Below are 26,442 nucleotides of genomic sequence, written 5' to 3'. Positions count from 1 at the left end.
CCCAGCATTTTCCTGGTGTGAAAATGGGAAACCACGGAAAACCATCTTCAGGGCTGCTGACAGTGGGATTCGAACCCACTATCTCCCGATTACTGAACAATGGCCGCACTTAAGCGACTGCAGCTATCGAGTTCGGTAGCCAAAGTTATAATAAGGTCCTAATAAATTTGAAACAGAGACACCTACACATCATGAAAATCAGTCAGGATCCGATGTGAAGAAGATGTGGTAGGGAGGAAGAGACCTCCGCGCATGTGTTATGTCAGTGCGAGGCTCTTGCAAGGACTAGACATCGATATCTTGGCTCACATTTTGTGAGCCTCGAAGACATCAGGAATGCCAACATCCGGACACTGGTATCCTTTATAGGAGCACTAGGGCTGGACTAAGCAAACCCATCTAAGGGACACAAAGGGTCTTCACAGACCTACGTGTGGAGCCCTGTGAAGGCGGGGCTCACCCATTCCTTATCTATCTATCTATCTATCTATCTATCTATCTATCTACCTTCTTGAACATTCTAGAGTGCTTAAAAACATTGTTATAATGTACAAAATATTCTGCCATTATCTAGTTAGGGTGTGTTTCAAAATACCGTAGTGGATTACAAATTATATATACAGGTAAGAATAAATTATATAACATTAATTTACAGGTATTTACATTAACTGAACTCATAGAAATATTTATGTACAGCACGTTTCATGACATAACCTCACAACAAACAACGTGATAGTATCGTAATAATAATACAAAAACGAACTGGATGTAACATTTCATAACTATACATTACAATTAATAATAATAATAACAAGCATAATCGTAAAATAATAATAAATAATAATAATAATAATAATAATAATAATAATAATAATAATAATAATAATAATAATAATAATAATAATTTTGAGCTCGATACTTGCATTAATTTCCCAAGGGTGAGAGAATAGTGTTTTCACGTTATATTCGTTTAATACACTTGTGTCAAGTCATGATGTACGTACATTCCTAATACACTTCCCTCTTAATGCTTTATTCTTTAGAAAATTTAACCCTAGACCGGGTGCACCAATTTCTGTCACACTACCGGGCGCACAGTTGACTCTGTCAACCGGTTACGTTTTCAATCGTTTACAGGCTTCCAATCGCATGAACATTTCATTTAATGGCGTTTTATCTTTTGTTTCAATGTTATTCTCCAAATAAAATTAAAAACTTGTATTAGTGATTAATATGAATGTACTTAAAATAGATGTAACATATTCAAAGAATGTACTTAAAATGGATAATCATGAACACGTGAACTAATTCTAATAGGGACATGAATACTGTGCCTATTTAAAATGAGTTAAGCAGTAGATACATAATTAAATTAAAATAATGGTCATATTTTAATACTTTCACAATTATACAATGAAATGATTAGATTTATTAGCAAAAAATGACTGAATGAAAAATAAACTTTGTTGCCATGACCAAGAAATCTTTCACACGTTATCCCCGAGCAATGTCATAATTTCACTGCGGTTCGCAAATTGAGCATCGCACTCACGGCTGTAATTCACTTCCTCCTGCTTCCCAGAAATGTACAAATTAGTCCAGTGTGTTAGTTCATCGACCATCTCAGCGTTTATCAAGTGCATTAAACAGTCCATTTCTGTTGATACCTTCCTCGCTACCCCTTCCGGTCCTGGCAGTATTATTCCTTGCTTCTACCCTCGTAGTAAGTTTTGAAAAGTCCGTCGTGGGCCACACTGTTCCTCCATCTCTCCCAAAGATAAATTCCCTTTCGTTATCGTCTCCATATATCACACTGTCCGAATCGACCTCCTGCTCCGTATCACTGTTATGATCCTAAACCGATACGTTTATAACTTTCTCCTCACCATCCGAAAAATCCTAGGCAGAGTCCTCTATTTCATCGGACAACTGGCTCAAAATGAAAGGTATGTCTTCATCATTGACAAAATGAGACCTAAAATAGAAATATACTACATGTAATTACACCTGACTTTGCCTAATTACCCGAAAAGTACAGAGGAAAGGACATTTTAAAGAAATAAATTTTACTTACATGACCAGGCGCACGGTTGACTTTGTCAACCAACTCTGGGTTCCAAGAGTTCGCTCGAAATAATTACACAGATATTGCTTCCACTGTTGTCGAAACTCGACTGAACTGAAGGTTAAGAGTGATAGCAAAGGTATTAGTTGCGAGGTGGTGAAAGACTGACAGTTCTAGGAATTGCGGCGTAAAATAGTACGCTGGTTGACAAAAACAACCAGCGCGCCCGGTCTAGGGTTAAAAGTAGTTCTGAGAGGCATTGCTGTAGTTCGACTTAAATCCAGTTCACAACACGATCAAAAACACATTCTCACATTACTGCATATATTTACAGATCCTAAGTGTACACTGACTCATATAAATACACTTGCACAATTATATTCTACAAAGAAACTGATATTTATCGACAACTTTCATGAAATTAAACCAACTTCATACGAAAACAATGAAACCACATTTCCAACATGCCCGGCTACTCCACTCGCCATCTTGGGACCATCGAGAGTAGCATTAAAGTCTGAGTATTGGAGTCGGTCTTGTTTTAAACAAGCCTCGGACCTGTGGGAGTAACAAAGTCCTACTTCCATTTGACAGGCCTCTTTGAAACAATTCGGTGAACAAAATAGAATTCGATGGGGAGGTATCAATACTAATGGGGCTGACGGAAGAAAGAAAAAAGAAAAAAGAGTCAGCAAAGAGAATGTGTCTGGATGCACTGGGAGTTAATGATATTCAAGTAAGGGATGATAATGAAGAAAAATAGGAAATTATAAAGTATTCCTGACAGGTATTGAAAAGAGAATGACAGAGTGTGGGGTAGGACTGATCATCAGGAATAATATTGTACATAAAATAGTTCCTGCCAGGCACGTAAATGAGCGAACGACTTGGGTAGATTTAGCTGTTGGAGGAATTAGGACGAGAATTGTGTCAGTGTTTTCAAAATGTGAGGAGAAAGATGAGGATAAAGTTCATAAGTTTTATGAAACACTGAGTGACGTCATAGTCGGGGTCAAGAGCAAGGATAGGATAGTATTAATTGGTGATTTCAATGCGAGAGATGGAAATAGAACTGAAGAATACAAAAAGGTGATGAGTAAATGTGGTGAAGATGTGGAAGCTTTTACAAACGGGAAGCATTTACTGGACTTCTGTGCTATTACGGGATTAGCATTTATGAATACATTTTTCAGGCATGAGGCTATACACTGCTACACATGGGAGGGTAGGGGCACCAGATCCAATACACTATATCATAACCGACCTTGAATTCTGGAAATCTGTTACGAATGTGCTGGTATTCTGGGAAATTTATCATGACTCAGACAACTACCTGATCTGTAGTGAGTTATCTCTAGGCCTAGCACAGAGAAAGTGAAATCTGTCTGCAGACGAATAAGAATAGAAAATCTCCAGGATGAGGAAATTAGGCAGAAGTATATGTATGTGATTGGTGAAAAGTTCTAAAGAAAAGACAGTAAGCAGGTTCAGGGTATAGAAAGAGAATAAGTGGCATACAGGGATGCTGTAGCAGAAAGAGCAAGGGAATGCCTAGGAACAATTGTGCGTAAAGATGGGAAAAAGCAAACATTGTGGTGGAATGATGAAGTGAGGGCAGTTAGTAAACGTAAACGGAAGGCATATTAGAAATGGCTCTAAACAAGAATCGATGCAGACAGGGAATTGCATGTAGATGAAACAAATTTTTTTAAAAAAATATTGTTTCATCCAAGAAGAAATCATGGGACAATTTCGGTAATAACCTGGAAAGACCGATCAAGCAGCAGGGAAACCTTTTAGGACAGAAAACACGAATCTTAGAAGGGGGAGGAGGGACGGGGTGAGGGAGGAGGAAATGAACAGTGTTCTGATTAAATCAGGTGAACTTATAACAGATCCGAGAGAATCACTGGACATGTGGAAGGAATGTTTTGAAAATCTTCTCAACGTAAAAGGAAATCTTTTTGGTGATGTTGTGAACAACTGAGTTCATGGGGAGGAGGACAATGATGATGGTGAAATTATGCTTGAGGAAGTGGAAAAGATGTTAAAAAAAGAGAACTTCATTTTCATAAAGCAGCAAGAACAGATGAAATTAGACCTGAAATGGTGAAATATAGTGAGAAGGCAAGGATGAAATGGCATCATACTGTACCGGTAACGGCGGTACAAAACTAAGTCCCCGTAATGAAAATTTAAAAACTTACGCATTACGCTCCAGACCGGCAGCGAAAGACTGACTGAACAGTGAGCAACAGCTGTGTGCGTGTGACGTAGAGCGGGTGACGTCACAGCTTGCCTCACCACAACACAGAGCCTAGACTGGTGTGGAATGTTCCTCGAGCTTCTATGGATAATAACTTTCCCCATAATAATAATTAGACAAATTTTACCATATCATCGTGCAGCCAGATCCTTTATCTACGTTCCTGCAAAGTTTCACGTAAATCCGACATGAGACAACGAAGTTATGGAACGAGATGTGAAGGCACGGATTGGATATAAATACAGTACTGTTTCGCTTAGCAGAGCAGTGTGTGACCAGCGTGTGTATGTGCACACATGGCAGTGGAATTCGTGCAGTCGATTCGCGAGGACCGCGATATAGCGTGAAGCGGCCGTCATACTTCGAGTCCGTGGACTTTAATTCAAACGCGACGAGTATGAACTTGTACGGGTTTCTTTAAACTGTGAGTGATAAACTTCTGCTCCAACGGGGCATGATATAAATTGTGCTTCATCTGAACATCATCAAGTGACTGTTTATTCTACACGAGTGTCTAAGACTTGTGAATATTTTTCAAGTACTCGTAACTTAAAGTTTAATGTTGTGGACAGGATTTGGAACAGTTTGCTCCTTACAAAGTACTGAATACTTCAAGTTAACGAGACTGTGCTTTAATCAGAATTACTCAAATTGCAAGCATGACTACGTCACTAATTTACCATTTCATGAACTGTGTAAATATTTGTAGGTAATGAACTGTAGACTGCGTGCGTGAACTGTGCATTTCAATTCTACGAACATTCAGCTGTGCGTTTCGATTCTATGAACAGTCAAACCGAGGACTATTGATGCATGATTAATTTAGTTTTATTTTTTTAATGTCATTACCAATACGTGAACAAGTCTGAATTCACGAGTGAAACACCCTTATTTTCCCAATCCAAGTGATTACATTGAACAATGCTTCGAACTAAGAACTAAGTCGTGTGGCGTAACTTCACATTATGCCAAGTGCTACAAACTTTAAGCGACTATTTTGAAATTCGATAAGTTTCGAGTGGACTTTCATTTTATGAATGTTAAACTTATATACTCATTCAAGTTTAATGACCTTCTTTTTCATTTCAAATGATTGAGGATTTAACACGGGATAAATTTCTACCGTGTGATAGACCTTCAAACATACATTTTCACATGTCATGAACCTTGTTAAAACCAGTGATAAACCTTTCTCTCATCTGTGCAGAAGCAGTTTTTTGCATTAACTCGCCCCAAGGCTTAACGGTGTTCATTCACGTTCGTCATTTACGTGGTCTGTCTCAACGCCCTTCATCAGCACCGTATGGATCTTCTAGTCGTCGAATGGATCTTCTAGAACTTCCATCGAGGGACAAATGGTGGTCCACTGGTATGGAAGGGAGAGGAGCTGCCGGAATCCAAGGACGTCGCCAGCCCTAGGACGGGGGATACTTCTACTATATCTGCTGTACAGAGGTGACATGGTTTTGAATTAATAAATTCAGAAAAAATTTTGAAAGATTTTCTTCTAAACACACCCTCTCCCTCTGTATGCACTTTAACAGATTGGTACACGCCCTGCGTTTCTCGTGCTCACCGAAGTAGCACATTTACTGTTACAATACAGTAACACAATTAGCATGGAATCTTAGTAAGGTACCTTCTGATTGGATAAAAGACATAACTGCACCTGTCTTTAAGCAAGAGAACAACAATTAATGCTACAGCAACTGTCGAGGTATCTCATTGATCAGTATACCAAGCAAGGTGTTCACTGGCATTATGGATGGGAGGGTGCAATCAATAGTTGAGAATAAGCTGGATGAAAACCACTGTGGCTTCAGACCACAGAGAGTCTGTCAAGATCAAATTTTCAGTATGCACCAGGTAACCAAAAAATGCTACGGAAGGAATAGACAGTTATATTTATGTTTCATAGATCTAGAGAAGGCATATGACAGTAAAACGAGGAAAAAAATGTTAGCCATACGGGGGGACTATGGGATTTAGGTTGATTATTAAAAGCAATCAAAGGCATTTATGTTGACAATTGGGCTTCAGTGAGAACTGATTGTAGAACAAGTGCTTGGTTCAAGGTACATATAGGGGTTACGCAAGGCTGTCATCTTTCACCTTTCCTGTTTATAGTTTACATAGATCACCTACAAAAAGATATAAAAAGGCAGGGATAGATTCAGTAATGTAGAAATTTAGTAAGCAATTTGGCCTATGCCAACTACGAAGGTTGATCAAATATAAACAGGATTCTTGTTCCTGAACATCAACAGTTGGTAGAACTGGCCCCACGATTTTGCTACGCTTAGGCGGGACCGTTAGAAGTGGGGAGGGCGTGCTGTAAGATATTTTCCACCGTTTCGTCAGTAACGCTCACAATGTTGGAGCAACAGGTACACCCCTCCACTGCGCAATGCATAATTATAAAATTTCTTGCTTATGAAGGAGTTACAGCAGTGGAAATTTGCCAGAGATTGACTGCACAGTTCGGTGATCAACCATTTTCAAGGACATGTGTGTGTAAGGAGTGGCGAAGAAAAGGGGAGACAGCAGTGAAAACCAAGACTCGGCTGTCAGCTGGCAAGGTTCATGCAACAGTTCTATTGATCGGCGAGGCCTTTTGCTGATCGATTTTGTTACCTCTACTACAGTGGTAACACCAAACAAGGCACAAACACAGTTAAAAGGGGAAGGTAAGAGTACAATACACAATATAAGAAAACACTACACACTTGGAAAAACAGTAACTAGCCTTTACGCGGATCTCCAACAAAACAAGGACGTAACTATCAGTAGGGCCAACTAGTGAACGACAAAACGGGAAGATGGAAGGGCTGGGAACCTACCAAAGGCATGGACATGGCTTAGATAGCGGATTCCGAAATGAATCACCGTGATCCTTAGTTTTTAAAATATTATTTACAAGATAATTCTACATATACATTCCAAGTTATGAGCTATAAGTTCAGTGATATACATAGGTTATTCGTACCAGTGTAAATTCAAATTACAAATCAACTGTACATCTAGTTACCAATGCAGTAGTACAATGCAATTTACAGGTTATCCAAAATCTAGGGTACCTAAAGTGATACAGAACTATCAGAGGCAAACCCCAAGGGAAATACTATTAAACTACAATATACATATTTTAGTGAAACAAAACGGGAATGCCTCGGAAACGAACAGGTAAGTCTAGCTGAAAAACTAAAGCATCATAAGTAGCTAACTTAGTGAATCTAGGCGAGGTTAGGGCAGACTCCTGTATGAAAAGCAAATCGGAACATAACGGAAATTTTAGCAGGAACTGAATTCAAGAGTGCTTACCCGAGCAGAGTGCCATCCCCGAAGCCGGGGGACGTCAACCAGATAGGCTGCTCGCAGACAGATAAACCGAGACCGACAGAATTCAGGATACAGAATTCATTCGAACACTGCCTCGCTCACTATATATAGGAATTACTGGCCTTGGAGGCAACCAATCAGCGTGCACGTGTTCCCTATCGCCACCTAGACTCACCAATCACAACCTTACTTTCGATCGAGAATTTTGACTAACATTCTAGAATACGCATGATCGCAAAAGTCGTATTTTTCCAGAATAGACAGAACACGCTTTCTAGAACACATACCAACAAAGTAACACACCCTGTACAAAAGTTATGTAACTCTAGATCTTTCCAGGAACTATAGACAGAATTCTACTATTTACAAATGCCTATGTTACAACATTATACAGTACAGGTTAGGTCAATAAAAATAAAACATCATATTGTATTTTACAAACAAAGACTTAAAAAAAAAAATACATTCCACTTGCATTACATATTTCACTTGTAACAGATTTCTTGCATGAGCGACCCAAAATCAATGCTGCTTACTACGGTGAGCTGTTGAACAAGGCGAGGGTTGCATATCACCGTAAAAGATGAGAACAACCAATTCAACAATGCGCGGCCCCAATAAATGAATGAATTTAAATAAAAAGTAAAATCCCATTTGTATTTGATCCCCCTCGTGCTTGGTCTATTTGGCAAACTGTGCTGAAAATCTGTAGTCTAATATCTTGGAACTTAAAAATAGGTGCAATGAGTATAACATAAAAATTAGCCTTTCAAAGACTAATAATAATAATGTTATTTGCTTTACGTCCCACTAACTACTTTTACTTCTTCGGAGACGCCGAGGTGCCGGAATTTAGTCCCGCAGGAGTTCTTTTATGTGCCAGTAAATCCACCGACATGAGGCTGTCGTATTTGAGCACCTTCAAATACCACCGGAATGAGCCAGGATCGAACCTGCCAAGTTGGGGTTAGAAGGCCAGCGCCTTAACCGTCTGAGCCACTCAGCCCGGCCTTTCAAAGACTAAAGTGATGTCAATAGGTAAGAAAATTAAAAGAATTAATGTCAATCTGCAAATATACAAATCTAGAACAGTATTTAGGATGTGTATTCTCCCAGGATGAAATGAAATAGAGTATGGCTGTTAGTGCCGGAAGATCCCAGGATGGGTTCTGCTCGCCAGGTGCAGGTCTTTTGATTTGACTCCCGTAGGCGACCTGCGCGTCGTGATGAGGATGAAATGATGATAAAGACAACACATACACCCAGCCCCCGTGCCAGATAAATTAACCAATGATGGTTAAAATTCCCGACCCTGCCGGGAAACGAACCCGGGACCCCTGTGACCAAAGGCCAGCACGCTAACCATTTAGCCATGGAGCCAAACCTCCCAGGATGGTAGTATAGTAAGTGAGACTGGATCAAGGTGCAGCTAGACTAAAGCAATGAGCTCGCAGTAGTGATGAAAAGTATTTTCTAAGAAAGAAGTCGGCTGCCAGACAAAACTATCTTTACGCTAGTCCTTTTTCAGACCAACTTGGCTTTACAGGAGTGAAAGCTGGGTGGACTTAGGATATTTTATTTATAAGTTGGAAGTAACTGACATGAAAGTAGGGAGAATGATTGTTGGTAAGAACAGGTGGGAACAATGACAGAAGGGTTCTCAGAATGAGGAAATAAAGGCTAGGTTAGAAACGAACTCAACTGATGAACCTATGTGCATTAACTGGTTTCGGTGGTGGGGAGATGTGGGGTGAATGGAGGAGGATAGGTGACCTAGGAGAATAATGGACTTGGCCATGATTCATAAAAGATATAAAGGGATACCCAGATGATGATGTTTAGACTCAGTTCCTACTGATTTAAAGGTAGTGAACTAAACAAGGCCATAGAGGTAGGTTTAAAGATAGATGGATGGATGGATGGATGGATGGATGGATGGATGGATGGATGGATGGATGGATGGATGGATGGATGGATGGATGGATGGATGGATGGATGGATGGATGGATGGATGGATGGATGGATGGATGGATGGATGGATGGATGGATGGATGGATGGATGGATGGATGGATGGATGGATGGATGGATGGATGGATGGATGGATGGATGGATGGATGGATGGATGGATGGATGGATGGATGGATGGATGGATGGATGGATGGATGGATGGATGGATGGATGGATGGATGGATGGATGGATGGATGGATGGATGGATGGATGGATGGATGGATGGATGGATGGATGGATGGATGGATGGATGGATGGATGGATGGATGGATGGATGGATGGATGGATGGATGGATGGATGGATGGATGGATGGATGGATGGATGGATGGATGGATGGATGGATGGATGGATGGATGGATGGATGGATGGATGGATGGATGGATGGATGGATGGATGGATGGATGGATGGATGGATGGATGGATGGATGGATGGATGGATGGATGGATGGATGGATGGATGGATGGATGGATGGATGGATGGATGGATGGATGGATGGATGGATGGATGGATGGATGGATGGATGGATGGATGGATGGATGGATGGATGGATGGATGGATGGATGGATGGATGGATGGATGGATGGATGGATGGATGGATGGATGGATGGATGGATGGATGGATGGATGGATGGATGGATGGATGGATGGATGGATGGATGGATGGATGGATGGATGGATGGATGGATGGATGGATGGATGGATGGATGGATGGATGGATGGATGGATGGATGGATGGATGGATGGATGGATGGATGGATGGATGGATGGATGGATGGATGGATGGATGGATGGATGGATGGATGGATGGATGGATGGATGGATGGATGGATGGATGGATGGATGGATGGATGGATGGATGGATGGATGGATGGATGGATGGATGGATGGATGGATGGATGGATGGATGGATGGATGGATGGATGGATGGATGGATGGATGGATGGATGGATGGATGGATGGATGGATGGATGGATGGATGGATGGATGGATGGATGGATGGATGGATGGATGGATGGATGGATGGATGGATGGATGGATGGATGGATGGATGGATGGATGGATGGATGGATGGATGGATGGATGGATGGATGGATGGATGGATGGATGGATGGATGGATGGATGGATGGATGGATGGATGGATGGATGGATGGATGGATGGATGGATGGATGGATGGATGGATGGATGGATGGATGGATGGATGGATGGATGGATGGATGGATGGATGGATGGATGGATGGATGGATGGATGGATGGATGGATGGATGGATGGATGGATGGATGGATGGATGGATGGATGGATGGATGGATGGATGGATGGATGGATGGATGGATGGATGGATGGATGGATGGATGGATGGATGGATGGATGGATGGATGGATGGATGGATGGATGGATGGATGGATGGATGGATGGATGGATGGATGGATGGATGGATGGATGGATGGATGGATGGATGGATGGATGGATGGATGGATGGATGGATGGATGGATGGATGGATGGATGGATGGATGGATGGATGGATGGATGGATGGATGGATGGATGGATGGATGGATGGATGGATGGATGGATGGATGGATGGATGGATGGATGGATGGATGGATGGATGGATGGATGGATGGATGGATGGATGGATGGATGGATGGATGGATGGATGGATGGATGGATGGATGGATGGATGGATGGATGGATGGATGGATGGATGGATGGATGGATGGATGGATGGATGGATGGATTGTACCGGTTATGACCTGCACATGCCGTATTTTTTTATAATTAATTGTATTCAATCATCACGCAAGATATTCAGAGCGAACTTGGTTTGTTTACGTTCTGAGGAACGAGCAGGCGAGCCAAGGACAGCTGTGTGTGTGTGACGTAGCTGCAAGGGCAAGATAGACTACCCGCCTGACGTACCGCGTGCAACCTGCCTAACCTGGTATGTTCTGGATATGAACGTCACACCTTCGCGAACATTCGATTGAAAAAATTTCAAAACTTCTCTAATAGTAATCGCAGCAACCTGAGCGTTACGTCATTTTGAAGAGGATAACATAAACGTCTCAAATTATGAATCTCAAGTAAATCCATCGAGGGATTCACGAGATAATCAGCTTCAAAGGGATCACGTTATATGACGACGTAGGACCCCAAACCGAATATAAGGAGAGCTCACTTTACCCAGATCAGACAGTCATAGTTGAGTGTTCAGCCTGACTCTCCACGCTGCAGTGTTCAGAGGCTATCTTCGAATATTTAAAGTCTTCATGTGGGACTTAAACTCTGACAATCGTGTTGAACTTATCAATTGTGCGCGTGTGAACTCTAATGTATAACAAAGTCTTTATAATGGACAAGAGTCTATCAGTCAAGTTGAACTTGTAATTTTTGCGAGTGATGAAGAACAAATTATTCAAAGTCTTTATTTGAACTTATAAATTTTGTGTGTGTTGGAACTCTGATTATGACAAGTCATGTATTGGACTTCAGTGACAACAGTTCAGTTGAATTTATGTTCTGTGCTCCTGTAGAAACTTCTCGATATAACTTACTTTTGTTCTTGTAGAACTGAGTTTATTACCACGTTGCCTGTGTGAAACTTAATCTCCGAACCAATATTAATTTAAATGTGACACGACTGCAATATTCTAGGAACTGTGATATTTCTCTTTAAATCTCAGTCAGCAGAGCTTAATCTCTGAACACATCATTAATTTTAGTGTGATACTATTATGTTATACTATTAACTGTGGCATTTTTTTCTTTACATCTCAGTCAGCATAATTTCCTTAATAGATACGAGCATTTATGAAAGTGTTCGAACTTTCCCATGAATGTTACTGCAAATGATTAAAGTATGATAAAAGTATAATCATGTGCTGCGACACAAGTGTTTCACTGTGAATTCAAACTGTGTTTTTAAATCCAATTCAAATAGAACTGTGTATTATTCTTCTGAACAGTGTGGAAATTATTTGTGTGTGACTGACAGCAGTATCTATGATAAACTCTCGAACAGTCACCTATTTTATTCAATGTCAAGTGCGCCTAACAACGAACTGTGCCTTTCATTTCAACCTTATTTCTTCGTCAAAGTGTTTAGTATTATTGCATGACTGACAGCAGTGTCTTTGATAAACTCTAGAGCAGTCATACATTTCTTCTAATGTCAAGTGCTAATTTATTTAGTGGAAAATCATCACAAACTGTGCCAAGTGCGTGAACAATTTTCAGTTTCATTATTTCTATTCATAAACTATGCTTTATTTTCTTCCAATTTCGATGCTACTCGCATCTACATCTTTAGTGAACTTTTAAATTCTATCTACAAGATTAAGAGTGAATTTGACGGCATATCCCAACCATATTAAATGAAACAGTCCTGTTAAACCAAAGTGTCGGGGGACTGTGCAATTCTGGACACTCATATAAGTTATGTGACGAGCGATTACCCCGCAACATCGTCGGAGATCATCCAGAACGTCGAAAGTTCGAGACTCAAACCCATATCAAACCGACTTGGGTGTTCCGGCCTTTTCTCAACGAAGTATTGGCAACTTCCCGAACGTGTTCCAGCCCCGTTCAACCTGGTGAACTGGGAGCGCGAATCATCAAAAGGCGATGTTGAAGACAGCGACTATCAACAGTAAGGTGATGTGCACTTTGAAATGCATTTCCTTAAAAAAAATCTATTATTCAATCTAATTAAAACTTTTCTTGTAGATAGGACCCTGCCTCTTGTACCAAGCCCTAGCTGGTAACCACCCAGTATTGCCCTGAGGACTACTTCATGCTAATTTTAAAGTTAAATCATAAAGTCGGGCTCTTTTACTGGTCCAGTACGTATGCATGCATGTATGTATGTATGTATGTATGTATGTATGTATACTGACCAGCAAAATTAATGGATCACTTGAATTTTCAAAGGAATGTTAATTGAAAAACATTCATTTTATTATTTACACGACATTATTATAATTTTTGTTTTACAATTTGCTTTATGTCGCACCGACACAGGTAGGTCTTATGGCGATGATGTACTAGAATTCCTCCTTCCACAGTAACTTCAATCTTAATTATTTTCGTACCTGTCTAGCTTATCTACCTACGATTTCAGAGTTCACCAATTATCCATTAACTCTTTCCGGTCTCTCGCAGCAACCGAAATTACGTTCATGCCACGCTGCAAGCATAATCTGTAGTAAGGTTTGACAATTCAATACAAATCAAGAACAAGCAGGAAGTGATCCAATTACTGGGGAGGTATTAAAGACAATGGGGTGGTACATAGTGCCTTATTTAAAATTTCTCTTTGAATATGTCATAAATAATAGTGTAATACCAAAGGAATGGAAGGAATCTATAATAATACCAATTTATAAAGGAAAGGGTGATAAAAGGAAACCAGAGAACTACAGACCAATCAGCCTGACCAGTATAGTTTGTAAAATACTGGAGAGTTTAATATCAAAGTACATCAGAGGGATATGTGATGATAAAAATTGGTTCACGAGGAGCCAGTATGGATTTAGAAAGAAATTTTCTTGTGAGGCACAACTGGTGGGATTTCAGCAGGACATATCAGATCAATTGGATTCAGGAGGTCAGTTAGATTGCATAGCCATAGATCTTTCCAAAGCCTTTGATAGAGTGGAACATGGAATATTATTAAAGAAATTGGAGGGAATAGGATTGGACGTAAGGGTTACATGTTGGATAAAAACATTTCTAAATTCAAGGGTTCAGAAAGTCAAAATAGGAAATGATGTATCGCAGTAAGAGAAAGTTTGGAAGGGAATTGCACAGGGTAGTATAATCGGTCTGTTACTTTTCTTAATATATGCAAATGATTTAGGGAACAATATAACATCAAAAATAAGATTGTATGCAGATGACATAATTGTTTATAGGGAAATAAACAACACTGAGGATTGTTCAGAATTACAAAGGGACCCTGAAAGTATCCAACAATGGGTTGAAGAAAATAATATGAAGGTTAATGGAGGCAAATCAACTGTTACAACTTTTACAAACAGGAGCTTAAAAACTGAATTTGAATATACTTTGGATGAGGTAGTTATCCCAAAAGATGGCAAGTGCAAATACTTAGGTGTGAGATTTGAATGTAATTTGCACTGGAAGGGTCATGTTGATGACATTGTTGGGAAAGCATACAGATCGTTACATGTCATAATGAGGCTACTTAAAGGAAGCAACAAAGAATTAAAAGAAAAAAGTTACTTAAGTATGGTTCGTCCATTATTGGAATATGCAAACAGTGTTTGGGATCCTCACCAAGAATACCTAATAAAAGAACTAGATGGTGTGCAGAGGAAAGCAGCAAGATTTGTAACAGGGGATTTCAGGAGAAAGAGTAGTGTATCAGAAATGTTAAAGGAACTTGGGTGGGAAACTTTAAGTAAGAGAAGGGAGAAAACTAGACTTATAGGATTATACAGAGCCTATACAGGAGAAGAAGCATGGGGAGATATCCGTGGGAGGCTTTAGTTGGAAAATAATTATATTGGCAGAACTGACCACAAGTACAAAATTAGAAGGAATTTTAGCCGAAGCGATTAGGGTAAATTTTCATTCATTGGGAAGGGCGCGAAGGAGTGGAACAGTTTACCAGGGATAGTGTTTGATCCTTTTCCAAAACCTGTACAGATATTCAAGAAGAGAATAAACAGCAACAGAGAAAATAAATGAAATGTTAGAGGGCATTCGGCCAGTGCATTATATTGTAAATAAAAAAATGTGTGTGATTAAATTAATTCCATCCCCTGGTCTAAGGAGTTTGGACAGCCAAAGTAGGGGACTGCCTGTAGGGGTGAAGTACAGTGGGGACTTCGAGGGCCCTGGGACCGCTACGGTAGCTGTGAAGGCCCTTCAGGAACTCTGAAAAGTGGTGGCAAAAGGGGCTCTGGTTAAGACGCAGCAGGTCGTTATGCTACTTAGGTTCCAGAATGGGTAAAAAAAAAATTTAAAAATTAAAAAATAATAATAAGTACATAAATGCAATGTAAATTTTAATCTTATACCAGTTGTATAGTATCATTTGAAGTAATTCCACATACTGTATATGAGTTGACTATGTTTGTAAGTAGTACAGGAGATATTATAAGTAGAATTTTGTAAACAATATAAATTTATTAAGAATGAGCTGTGTGTTTAATAGAAAAAATTGTTAGCGTAAATTGTATAATATTGTATTATAGGAAAATTTTCTTCTCTTGTTAATTTAATATTCAGTGCTTGACAATAATGTATTTTAGTGTACCATTTGCCACCGAGGTAGACACCTCATTTGCAAATAAAGAGAATTTGATTTAATTTGATTTGATTTGAATGTGCTCTAAAACATGGCTTCTCATGGCAAACAAGTTCTTGATGAAAATGATATTTTCGATACCTTACGTAATCATAATCCCTCATATCTGAAGAAAAAAAAATGTTCACTGATATGTAGATATTCTTACGCATTCATGCAAATATGAAATGGACGGGAACATGCGGTAGGCTGGAAAATGAATTCTAATCATAATGAAATGCAGAATGTTGTTTGAAATTCATATTTGAATGTCAATTATATTTCCATTTGCGCATAAACTTTTAATTATATACCTTCAACATGATATTCACTCTGAGTATCTCGCTAACATTACCCTACGAGCCACTAACGTCACATAAAAATATATAAATAAAATTTCATAACAGCTTCCATTTTCGTTATTGTTATAACTTTTATTATTAAATTATTATTATTTTTATATCATTTTCACTATTGTTGTTTTGTAATTGCAATGCACATTTTACATGATCAAAATAGGGAAAATATAACATTATTTCAGAAAACTGTATTTACTTAGTAATCTGTCAGACCTTTTTCATTCGCAAAACAAGGTATAAAATATAAACAATTTTAAAATCTCAAGTGACAGCTGACATGAAACAAACATTTTTTTTTTTCAAAAGTAGATGCTCAAACGAGCACAAAGACAAAAGAATCATAAAATATCTCCTATAGGTGAAGATTTTTTTTTTTGATCCTAAAAAATGCCCAGTCCAGAACGTTTGTTAGGGATATTCAGGCCCAGACCAGAATGGGTTAATTGCGAGTACACTATGCTTTGTGTAAGGTCATTAAGAAGAAATCTCTAGGAACTAAGATGGGAATCGAAAATTGTAAACTTTAAATTTTCAAGAACCTACAAAATGTTGGCAAAAGAAGAAGAAAAAAAAAACAAAAATTAATGCAGCTGCAGAAGTGAAAGGCCTCTCTCACAGGAAGAATATATTATAGCATAATAGCACTATGCATGAGTGATATGGCAAGCTATGTTTTATTTAACTGCTTCTGTTACCTATGTTTTGCTGTTCTGAAACAATATTTTTCGGTATCATGTAACAAAATACAGGGTGTTTCAGAAAGAATATACATATTTCAAATGCATATATTTATTAAACTGTAAGACATGCGAATATGAAACTTTGCACACATATTTACGAACCTCTCAAGTTCAGATTACAGATGTTCAATATGTCCTCCATCAGCGACATGAACAATATCACAATATCACATCGATACTCAAATTCCTCCCATACTTGGGCAGGCATGTCCTTCTTCACTGATGTTATGGCAGTACGGATCTGGTTCTTCAACTCTTCCAGGTTCTGTGGGAGTGGTGGTACATAAACGTTGTCTTTAATGAAACCCCACAGGAAGAAGTCACAGGGTGTCAAATCCGGTGACGGTGGAGCCCAGCTGAGATATGCTAAGTCGCTAGATCCTTGACGACCAATCCAACGGTTCGGTAGAGTCTCATTCAGATATTCACACACTTGGCGACTATAGTGTTGGAAAATGATATTGTCTTCATGCAGCCTCGAAAACAACCAGTTTTGTAACATAGCGAGATACTGCTGACCATTAACTGTGTTTCCATCAAAGAAGAATGGGCAGTAAACAGATGAAGAAGATATCGCACAAAACACATTTTTGGGCGAATCTTGTACATGTTCAATGACTGCATGTGGGTACTGTAGGCCCCAAATTCGAACATTGTGTTTGTTCATCTGACCACTAACATAGAAAGTCGCTTCATCACTGAACACGATGCGTTGTGCAAAAGTGTTATCACTGTCAATGACATCAAGAATCTCATTACAAAATGCCACACGTTTGCGTTTGTCATCAAGACGCAGAGTTTGTAACAGTTGTAACTTGTACGGTTTCATAACCAACCGACGTCTCAAAACCCGCCAAATTGTTGTAAGCAGTTGTAACTCCCGACTGGCATGACAAGTTGATTTTCAAGGACTACGTTGGAAAGCAGTTTCAATTTGTGCAACATTTTCTTCAGGAACATGAGGGCGGCCCGACTCTTTCCTTTACATACATCCTGTATCTACAAACTGTCGATACCATCTGCGAATGTTCCACCCATTCGTACGATCAATTTGGTACCTCAACCTGAAACGTCTTTGCACTGTAATCACGGAATTGCACTTCGCAAACTCGAGGACACAAAATTATTTCTGCTGCGGAGTAGCCATTTTAAACATAATGACGGTTACCAAGCAAAACAGAAGACAACTGACATCTAGCGGCTATTGATATAAACTAGACTATGTATTCGTTTCTCCAACAGCCGAGCCAAGGCGCAGAGATCGATAGTTTGGACAAAATAATACTTTGTAATACGTGTATTCTTTTGAAACACCCTGTACTACCACTTAATCAAGTATGGTAGTTCCAAGAATGATCATGGAAATGAAGAGTGCTCAAGCAAGACATGGTGCAAGTTGGCTATGAAACTCTCCAGAGGCAATCATGACCATTATTTCATTTATTGCAAATATTATGTGCTAAATATGCTTAAATCACTAACCTCTATTAAATTTGTTTCCTTCAGAGTTATGAACAATACATACCTTTGCAAGAAAAGTCTCCTGACCATAGCCATCAAGCTGCTGAGCCGCTAGAATATAGTATTCTTCAGCAGTTCCTTGGGCAAGACCGGCAAGTGTTATGTGTTGACAGATGACAGCTTCTGTGAGGCGTTCTAGATGACCTTGTTCTGTTAAATGCTGAAACAGGACACCATGAAGTAACATGAGTACAGCATCATGTTAACTTATTAAAACATGTTAATACGTTTTGTAGTAACTGCTCGGATGTTGACATATCGTTCTACTGGTGTTCTCTGCCGTCTGATGGATTATTTATGAACAATATGTTGGTTGGATGGTTGTTACATTATTATCCTTAGACAGCAACAGCCTGCTTTCCTGGTGAAGCATATTTTTACTCCCAATCACACTTCTTCTTTTGTCAATGGAATTTGCCATTTGCGCTAACTGTCATATTACTTTCATGTAAGTACTGAAGTGAAGTGCATGTTTTACGTGATATATTGTTGTAGTTAAATTTTAACCTCCCATATGTATGGATACAGAACTAAAAGAACAAGAAATAAGCAAGTTTTTGGATATTTTTTGTTTCTTTGTTTTTTTTTTTTTGTTTGTTTTTTTTTTGCGAAGAATGAATTTCATTATGGTTCCATACTGACTTACAAATTATACGAAAAATTTATTTTTTGGTCCAGCTTTTAAATACTTTATTGACTAACACTTAAACTTGTCACAGGTGAACAATGTAGTGGAAGTGGAAAACGTTTATTGAAGACTTTATTTGTAAAGTGTGGTAATATGTTTTAATTGTAATGACCTAACCAGTACTGTGTAATATTTGTAACATATGGTATGTGTAAATAGTAGATTTCAGTTCTGTACTTAATGGAAGTATCCAGAAAGTTACATGAATTTTTGAACAAGGTGTGTTGTCTTTTGTTGGTTGTGTGTTCTAGAAGGCATTTTCTAACTATTCTGGAAATGGAAGATTCACGAACATGCGTATTCGAGAAGTTTAGTTAAAGTTCGCGACTGAAAGTAGGAATTGTGATTGGTGAAACTAGGTGGGGATGGGCGGACTCATGCTTTCTGATTGGCTACTCCAAGGCCAGGGTTTACCTATATATAGAGTGCGAAGCTGCGTTCTTGATAATTCGGTCTTGTCTTGGTCTTGTCTTGGCCTGGTCTGCCTTAGTCTGTCTTGGTCTGTTTGAAGTTTTACGTCGTGTGTGACGCTTCGCTACCGGGATGGGCCACCTTCGGGTAAGCACTCTTGAATTCCGTTCTGGCTAAAATTTCCGTAATGTTTGGTTGTTATTTCGTATAGGAGTCTGCCCTAGCCTAACCTAGATTCGCCAAATTAATTATTTATGACGCCTTAGCTTTTCAGCCGGGCTTGCCTGTTTGTTTTCGAGGCATTCCCATTTCTTATTTCACTAAATATGTAGATTGTAATTTAATATATTTACCTTAGGGTTTGCCTCTGGTAGTTCAGTGTCACTTGATGTACGCTAGAGTTTGGGAGAGTACGTTCACTTCACTGTAAATTGTAATTGCTTTTTACGTTGCTTTTAACCTACTATGTTACACTGTACAACTGGATTTGAAACTAGATGTATTGTTGGTTTGAAGTTTGATACTTGTAGTGAAGCCATTATCAAAGAACCTCTAAGATATGTGTATCACGGAGCTTATAGTTCGTAAGTTGTAAGTTGCTGTATTTTGTTTCGGAATGTATTTGTAAAATTTCATTTGTAAATAATATTTTTCAAAGTTAAAGATCACGGCGAATTATTTCGGAAACCGCAACCTAAGCTATGTCCATGCCCTCGGTAGCTCGTAGCACCTTCAAACTTCCTGGTTTATTGTCCACTAGTTGGCCCTACTGATATTTACGTATGTTCTGTCGGTGATCCGCATAGTACCAGCTGATGTTCAACCGTACTGCGTAAAGGCACATTCCAACCCCCTTTATTGTGTTTAGTGTCTTGTTTTGTGTAACCACTGTAGTAAAGGTTACACTTGGTAGCACATTCTTAAGAATAGTGTCCTGTGTTGTCCTGCTCGCGGTTGCAGAGACCCCAAAATTGTAGTCCCAACTAACCTGGTCCCGGCTCTCTTCAAATATTTTCATGAATCCCCAGTGAGTGGTCATCTGGGCGTTTTCAAAACAAGAGAAAAGATTCGTAACCACTTCATTTGGTAATCCATGGATAGTGAGATCCGTAGCCTTGTCAAGTCCTGTAAGATTTGTAACTTCAGCAAACCCGCCCCGAATACTCGTCTAGGTCTCTTGTCTTCTGAGCAAGCTTCTCTCCCAATGGAAAGAATGTTCATAGACTACATCAGGCCCTTCCCGAGATCTCGGAATGGTCATCGTTTCATACTGGTAAGTGTCAACGCAAGAGCCTTTACTTCTGCCCAGTTCCGGAATTTCTGTTTTGATCTATCCATTGCTCATGTAACCACCACCCCGTATTACCCGAAGCCAAATTATGCTGAGAGAGTGAATCGTAACCTGCGATCTGCCCTGATCGCTTATCACTCCTCAGACCACTCCAAGTGGGATTCCTCATTAAATTGGTTGTTATTTGCATTTAACACTGCTGTCCATGAAAGCCACAAGCAAACCCCTGCTTCGTTAATGTTGGCTTTTACTCCAAATTCTCCTCTATCTAATCTGTGGTCAATTAATGATCTTCTACCCGACGATGCCAGCCCAGAAAAGATTCGAGCTAATTGGCACCGTGCACGAAAGAACTTGAAGGTTTATTACGCTAAGGTCCAGCGTAATTACAACCACAGGCGAAGGCCGCACGATCTGTTTGTGGATGACCAGGTGTTTATAAAAACACATCCCGTCAGTAGTGCTGCGGACCATGTTATCAGTAAGTTGGCCCCCAGATTTCGAGGTCCCTGCACCATCTTAAAGTTCCTCACCACGGTGACATTATTGGTGAGAGATCCCGAAAGGAAAAGGATCAGCAGTGTCCACCTCTCCCAGATCAAGGTACCTTAAGTCCGGTAGGGAAGGGTAAATACCATTGTTGGTGACCATGTAGATTTAGTTGTAAGCTATTTGTAAAAGTTTAGTTATAAGATAATGATAAGTTTATTGTAAGGTATTTATAAGGTTTTAGTTATAAGATAATAATAAGTTTTATTGTAAGTTAGTTGTAAGTAATTGTGTAAGTGAATACTTTAGGTATCCTCTAGTGTAATAGATTTAGTATTATAAGTTAGGTAGGTTTTAGTTTAGGGTCACTCCTTGGAATTTATTCCCCTTACTTTCAGGTTTAGGGTAAACTCCTATAGTTTCCTTTCACCCCCACCATAATCTTGTCAAAAGAATTATAGATAGCAGTGCTTACCCCAGGGCTAGTGCCCTAATATCCCTGGTGTGCGGGGAGAGTCCCTACTGCACACTCATTAAGCCACCCTTTGGGTGACTCTACGCAAGATCTTTGAGCCCAGTAGCATACTTTTACCTCAAGTATTCCCCTGTCTGCTGCGGTTTGTTTATGTTGCAGTGGCTGCAGTGACCAGCTTCTTCTGATGACAACCTGAAGTGCCAAGTTGGGAGGCACACTCTGTGCCTTGGGCGCTACCATGCCGCACCACGATCCTGTGACGAACGTCCTAGTGGAGGCAGTCGGACTGGACAGTGTCTCACCCATCTGCTTATCTGGTGCAAGATACCACTGGACTGCAATTACATAGCTACCTGGGTCGGACTGAAGTTGAATGGAGGCTGGCGGCAAACGGCCGTGTCGGCAGCCGCATCATCAGCGAGAACCTGTGGTCTAGCTGTGCTGTGACTGGTGTGGAAAAGTGGTGCAAAATACTTAGTCCATAACTCGCGTAATAGGAGGATTTGAACGCTGTTTAGCAACAAAGTGAGAAGCTCCTGGATGACAAACATTTGGCAGAAAGAATGTGTGCACATCCTTTTGATGGACAGTCTAGAAATTATCTAAATAACTGTAAAAGGTTCAGAAGGCATTTTGAAGTGTAGTGTGACTATCCATGTAGATTTTGTGAATAGGTGGATCTATGAACACCTTTGTTATTTTTGAAAATTATGTGACAGTTTGGTTTGTTTTGCTTTCATTACTTAGAAAGTCAATGTCAAGAAATCGTGTGTGTTAGAGTAATGTATCTTTACTATCTGTACTGTGTGAGAACGTTTTATCGCTTTCTCTCCAGTGAAACTATGCTAATGGTCGAGCGTGGCTCGACTTTTGGGGGGAGGAAGTTGTCACAGGTGAACAATGTAGTGGAAGTGGAAAATGTTTATTGAAGACTTTAATTGTAAAGTGTGGTAATATATTTTATTTGTAATGACCTAACCTGTACTGTGTAATATTTGTAACATATGGTATGTGTAAATAGTAGATTTCAGTTCTGTACTTAATGGAAGTATCCAGAAAGTTACATGAATTTTTGAACAGGGTGTGTTGCCTTTTGTTGGTTATGTGTTCTAGAAGGCATTTTCTAACTATTCTGGAAATGGAAGATTCATGAACGTGCGTATTCGAGAAGTTTAGTTAAAGTTCGCGACTGAAAGTAGGAATTGTGATTGGTGAAACTATGTGGGGATGGGCGGACTCATGCTTTCTGATTGGCTACTCCAAGGCCAGGGTTTACCTATATATAGAGAGCGAAGCTGCGTTCTTGATAATTCGGTCTTGTCTTGGTCTTATCTTGGCCTGGTCTGCCTTAGTCTGTCTTGGTCTGTTTGAAGTTTACGTCGTGTGTGACGCTTCGCTACCGGGATGGGCCACCTTCGGGTAAGCACTCTTGAATTCCGTTCTGGCTAAAATTTCCGTAATGTTCGGTTGTTATTTCGTATAGGAGTCTGCCCTAGCCTAACCTAGATTTGCCAAATTAATTATTTATGACGCCTTAGCTTTTCAGCTGGGCTTGCCTATTTGTTTTTCGAGGCATTCCCATTTCTTATTTCATTAAATATGTAGATTGTAATTTAATATATTTACCTTGGGGTTTGCCTCTGGTAGTTCAGTGTCACTTGATGTACGCTAGAGTTTGGGAGAGTACGTTCACTTCACTGTAAATTGTAATTGCTTTTTACATTGCTTTTAACCTACTATGTTGCACTGTACAACTGGATTTGTAACTAGATGTATTGTTGGTTTGAAGTTTGATACTTGTAGTGAAGCCATTATCAAAGAACCTCTAAGATATGTGTATCACGGAGCTTATAGTTCGTAAGTTGTAAGTTGGTGGATTTTGTTTCAGAATGTATTTGTACCGGGCGAGTTGGCCGTGCGCGTAGAGGCGCGCGGCTGTGAGCTTGCATCTGGGAGATAGTAGGTTCGAATCCCACTATCGGCAGCCCTGAAGATGGTTTTCCGTGGTTTCCCATTTTCACACCAGGCAAATGCTGGGGCTGTACCTTAATTAAGGCCATGGCCGCTTCCTTCCAACTCCTAGGCCTTTCCTATCCCATCGTCGCCATAAGACCTATCTGTGTCGGTGCGACGTAAAGCCCCTAGCAAAAAAAAGAATGTATTTGTAAAATTTCATTTGTAAATAATATTTTTCAAAGTTAAGGATCACGGCGAAGTATTTCGGAAACCGCAACCTAAGCTATGTCCATGCCCTCGGTAGCTCGTAGCACCTTCCACCTTCCTGGTTTATTGTCCACTAGTTGGCCCTAATGATATTTACGTTTGTTTTGTCGGCGATCCGCATAGTGCCAGCTGATGTTCAACTGTGTGTGAAGTTTTTGGGTACTGCGTAAGGGCACATTCCAACCCCCTTTAATGTGTTTAGTGTCTTGTTTTGTGTAACCACTGTAGTAAAGGATACAAAACTTATAATTTTTTTTTCCTACTTGTTTAACACCGCACTAACACACAGAACATTTTCACCGATGGAAGGATGGGAAAGAACTAGGATTGGAAAGGTAGCGGCTGTGGCCTTAATTAATGTACAGCCCCAGCATTTGCCTAGTGTGAAAGTGGGAAACCATCATCAGGACTGCCAAAAGTGGGGTTTGAACCCACTATCTACCAAATGCAAGCTCACAGCAGCACGACCCTAACTGCACAGCCAACTTGCTCGGTAGTTTTTGGATGAACAGAATTCATCTGATAACTATCCATTTCTCTTGAAGATGAATGTTGGCATTTATGTAGCAACATCGAAGACAAAAGTTTGGAGAACAAGCAACAATTTACATGCATTCCTAGAAAGAAGGAAAAGACATTGTATACCAGATTCATATACATTACATGATAATAATTCTGACAGTGGCAGTAGTCATTGCACGTACAGTGAACAGAATTTCGGTGATCACTGACAACTCACTTCTCAAACCTTGCGCGTGTAGATAATAGTGACAGTAAAGATAAAGGTTCTAGTAGTGAGAAAGAGGACAGTAATAACAGGACGAATATTGTTCATTCTAACCAGACACAATTAAAATCCCCAACCTGCCCGGGAATCGAACCTGGGATCTTCTGAACTGAATGCCTCGATGCTGACCATTCAGCCAAGGAGCCGGACCATACCCTAGTGAAGTAAAGGTCATAAATGACTTGAAAATATTCAAACACTGTTTTATTTACTAAATTACACATTCATATTATGAGCATTTTGTTGATTATTTGAAAAAAAACCCTGTATTACAAACTACGTAATTTTCTGACGAAAGTGCATAAATAAATCAGAGCGGACTATTAGCAATACTGAAAAGAAATTGGAGTGCAAAGGGTTGAAGAAAAGTAAGTAAAATAAAATTATATTATTCTATGTCGAATTTCATATCATTACATTCTTCAAAATAACGTGGAAAGAGGAACTTAATGATCGTGTAGTTATTCACCGCACTCAACCTCTACCAACATTAAAATATACTATCAGAAATCTTTTTCAATGCATGTAAGACAGTTACTTAGATACTTTACCAGATGACTACACTGTGTCACTGGATGAGTCAATATATCTATCAACTAAAAAAGTAATCTCATGTCCCCATCCTGAGGTGGTGCAGCTCTTTTTAGGTTCACCCCCACTGGAGGTGAGCTGCATGTACCATTTTAACCACTTTAACCACATACCAGCCCTCCTGCCATTCTTAAATTTCTGGAAGTACCAGGAATCAAACCCGGCCCCCCAAGGACAGCAGCTAACAGCACTAACCGTTGCACTACAGAGGCGAACGTCTATCGACTGATTCTTGAATTGTATAGATTCTTCCGTGGGTGACGTCGCCTGTTTGAATGGTCGGTCCTGAACCGAGCACAAGGTGTTCATCTTATTATTATTATTTCAACAAAATCAAATAAATTCAACATATTAAGAAATACAATATTGTACACATCCGGGTGAAAGGGTTTCACTATTTGTATTGAAATTCCAGGTAAGCTGTCTCTAAAAGTCACTTTTGGCTGGAAAAACCAGCTGTTGATGATCACAATGGAGATACTTCTGTGTCCCCAGACAGATACCCTGAGGAGATACTTTGAAGAGCACCACCTGGTGATCTGCATGTCAGTTTTGACCTTTCGCTTTTACTGCCATCAAGTAAAACCAAGGAATCAAGCAGGGAGAATTTTTACGTTTAATTTTGCAAGGTGTTGACCAAATACCGTATGTGAGTAGGGTTCATTCAAATGCTTACATGTACAACACTAAGGATTGCATATTTTCTTCCCCTTCAAAACTCCAACTACCTTGGCCCAGATCGAATGAGTAATCTTGTACATATTACACAAGATCTTGATTCTTGATTCCCCAAGTTATTTGTGCCTAAATGAAGATAGGAACTGAGTGTAACGAAAGCTCCACAGCAAGTAGTAGTCACCCAAGAAATTTAAAA

The 26,442-nt window shown here is 39.6% G+C and overlaps 1 protein-coding gene across 1 annotated transcript in view; it reads right to left on the bottom strand.

The window, feature by feature from the left end:
* Pez (protein tyrosine phosphatase non-receptor pez) overlaps positions 1-26,442 on the bottom strand; it is a 923,645-nt gene that overhangs the window by 742,172 nt on the left and 155,031 nt on the right. The window contains exon 6 of the mRNA XM_068226358.1: positions 18,618-18,773. Within this exon, the coding sequence (XP_068082459.1) occupies positions 18,618-18,773 (156 nt within the window). The remainder of the gene's footprint in view (positions 1-18,617; positions 18,774-26,442) is intronic.

This window comes from Anabrus simplex, chromosome 2 (assembly GCF_040414725.1).
Source record: "Anabrus simplex isolate iqAnaSimp1 chromosome 2, ASM4041472v1, whole genome shotgun sequence".
Taxonomy (NCBI): Eukaryota; Metazoa; Arthropoda; class Insecta; order Orthoptera; family Tettigoniidae; genus Anabrus; species Anabrus simplex.
Note: the sequence above shows the minus strand (reverse complement) of the source record. Positions and strands in the feature narration are given on the sequence as shown.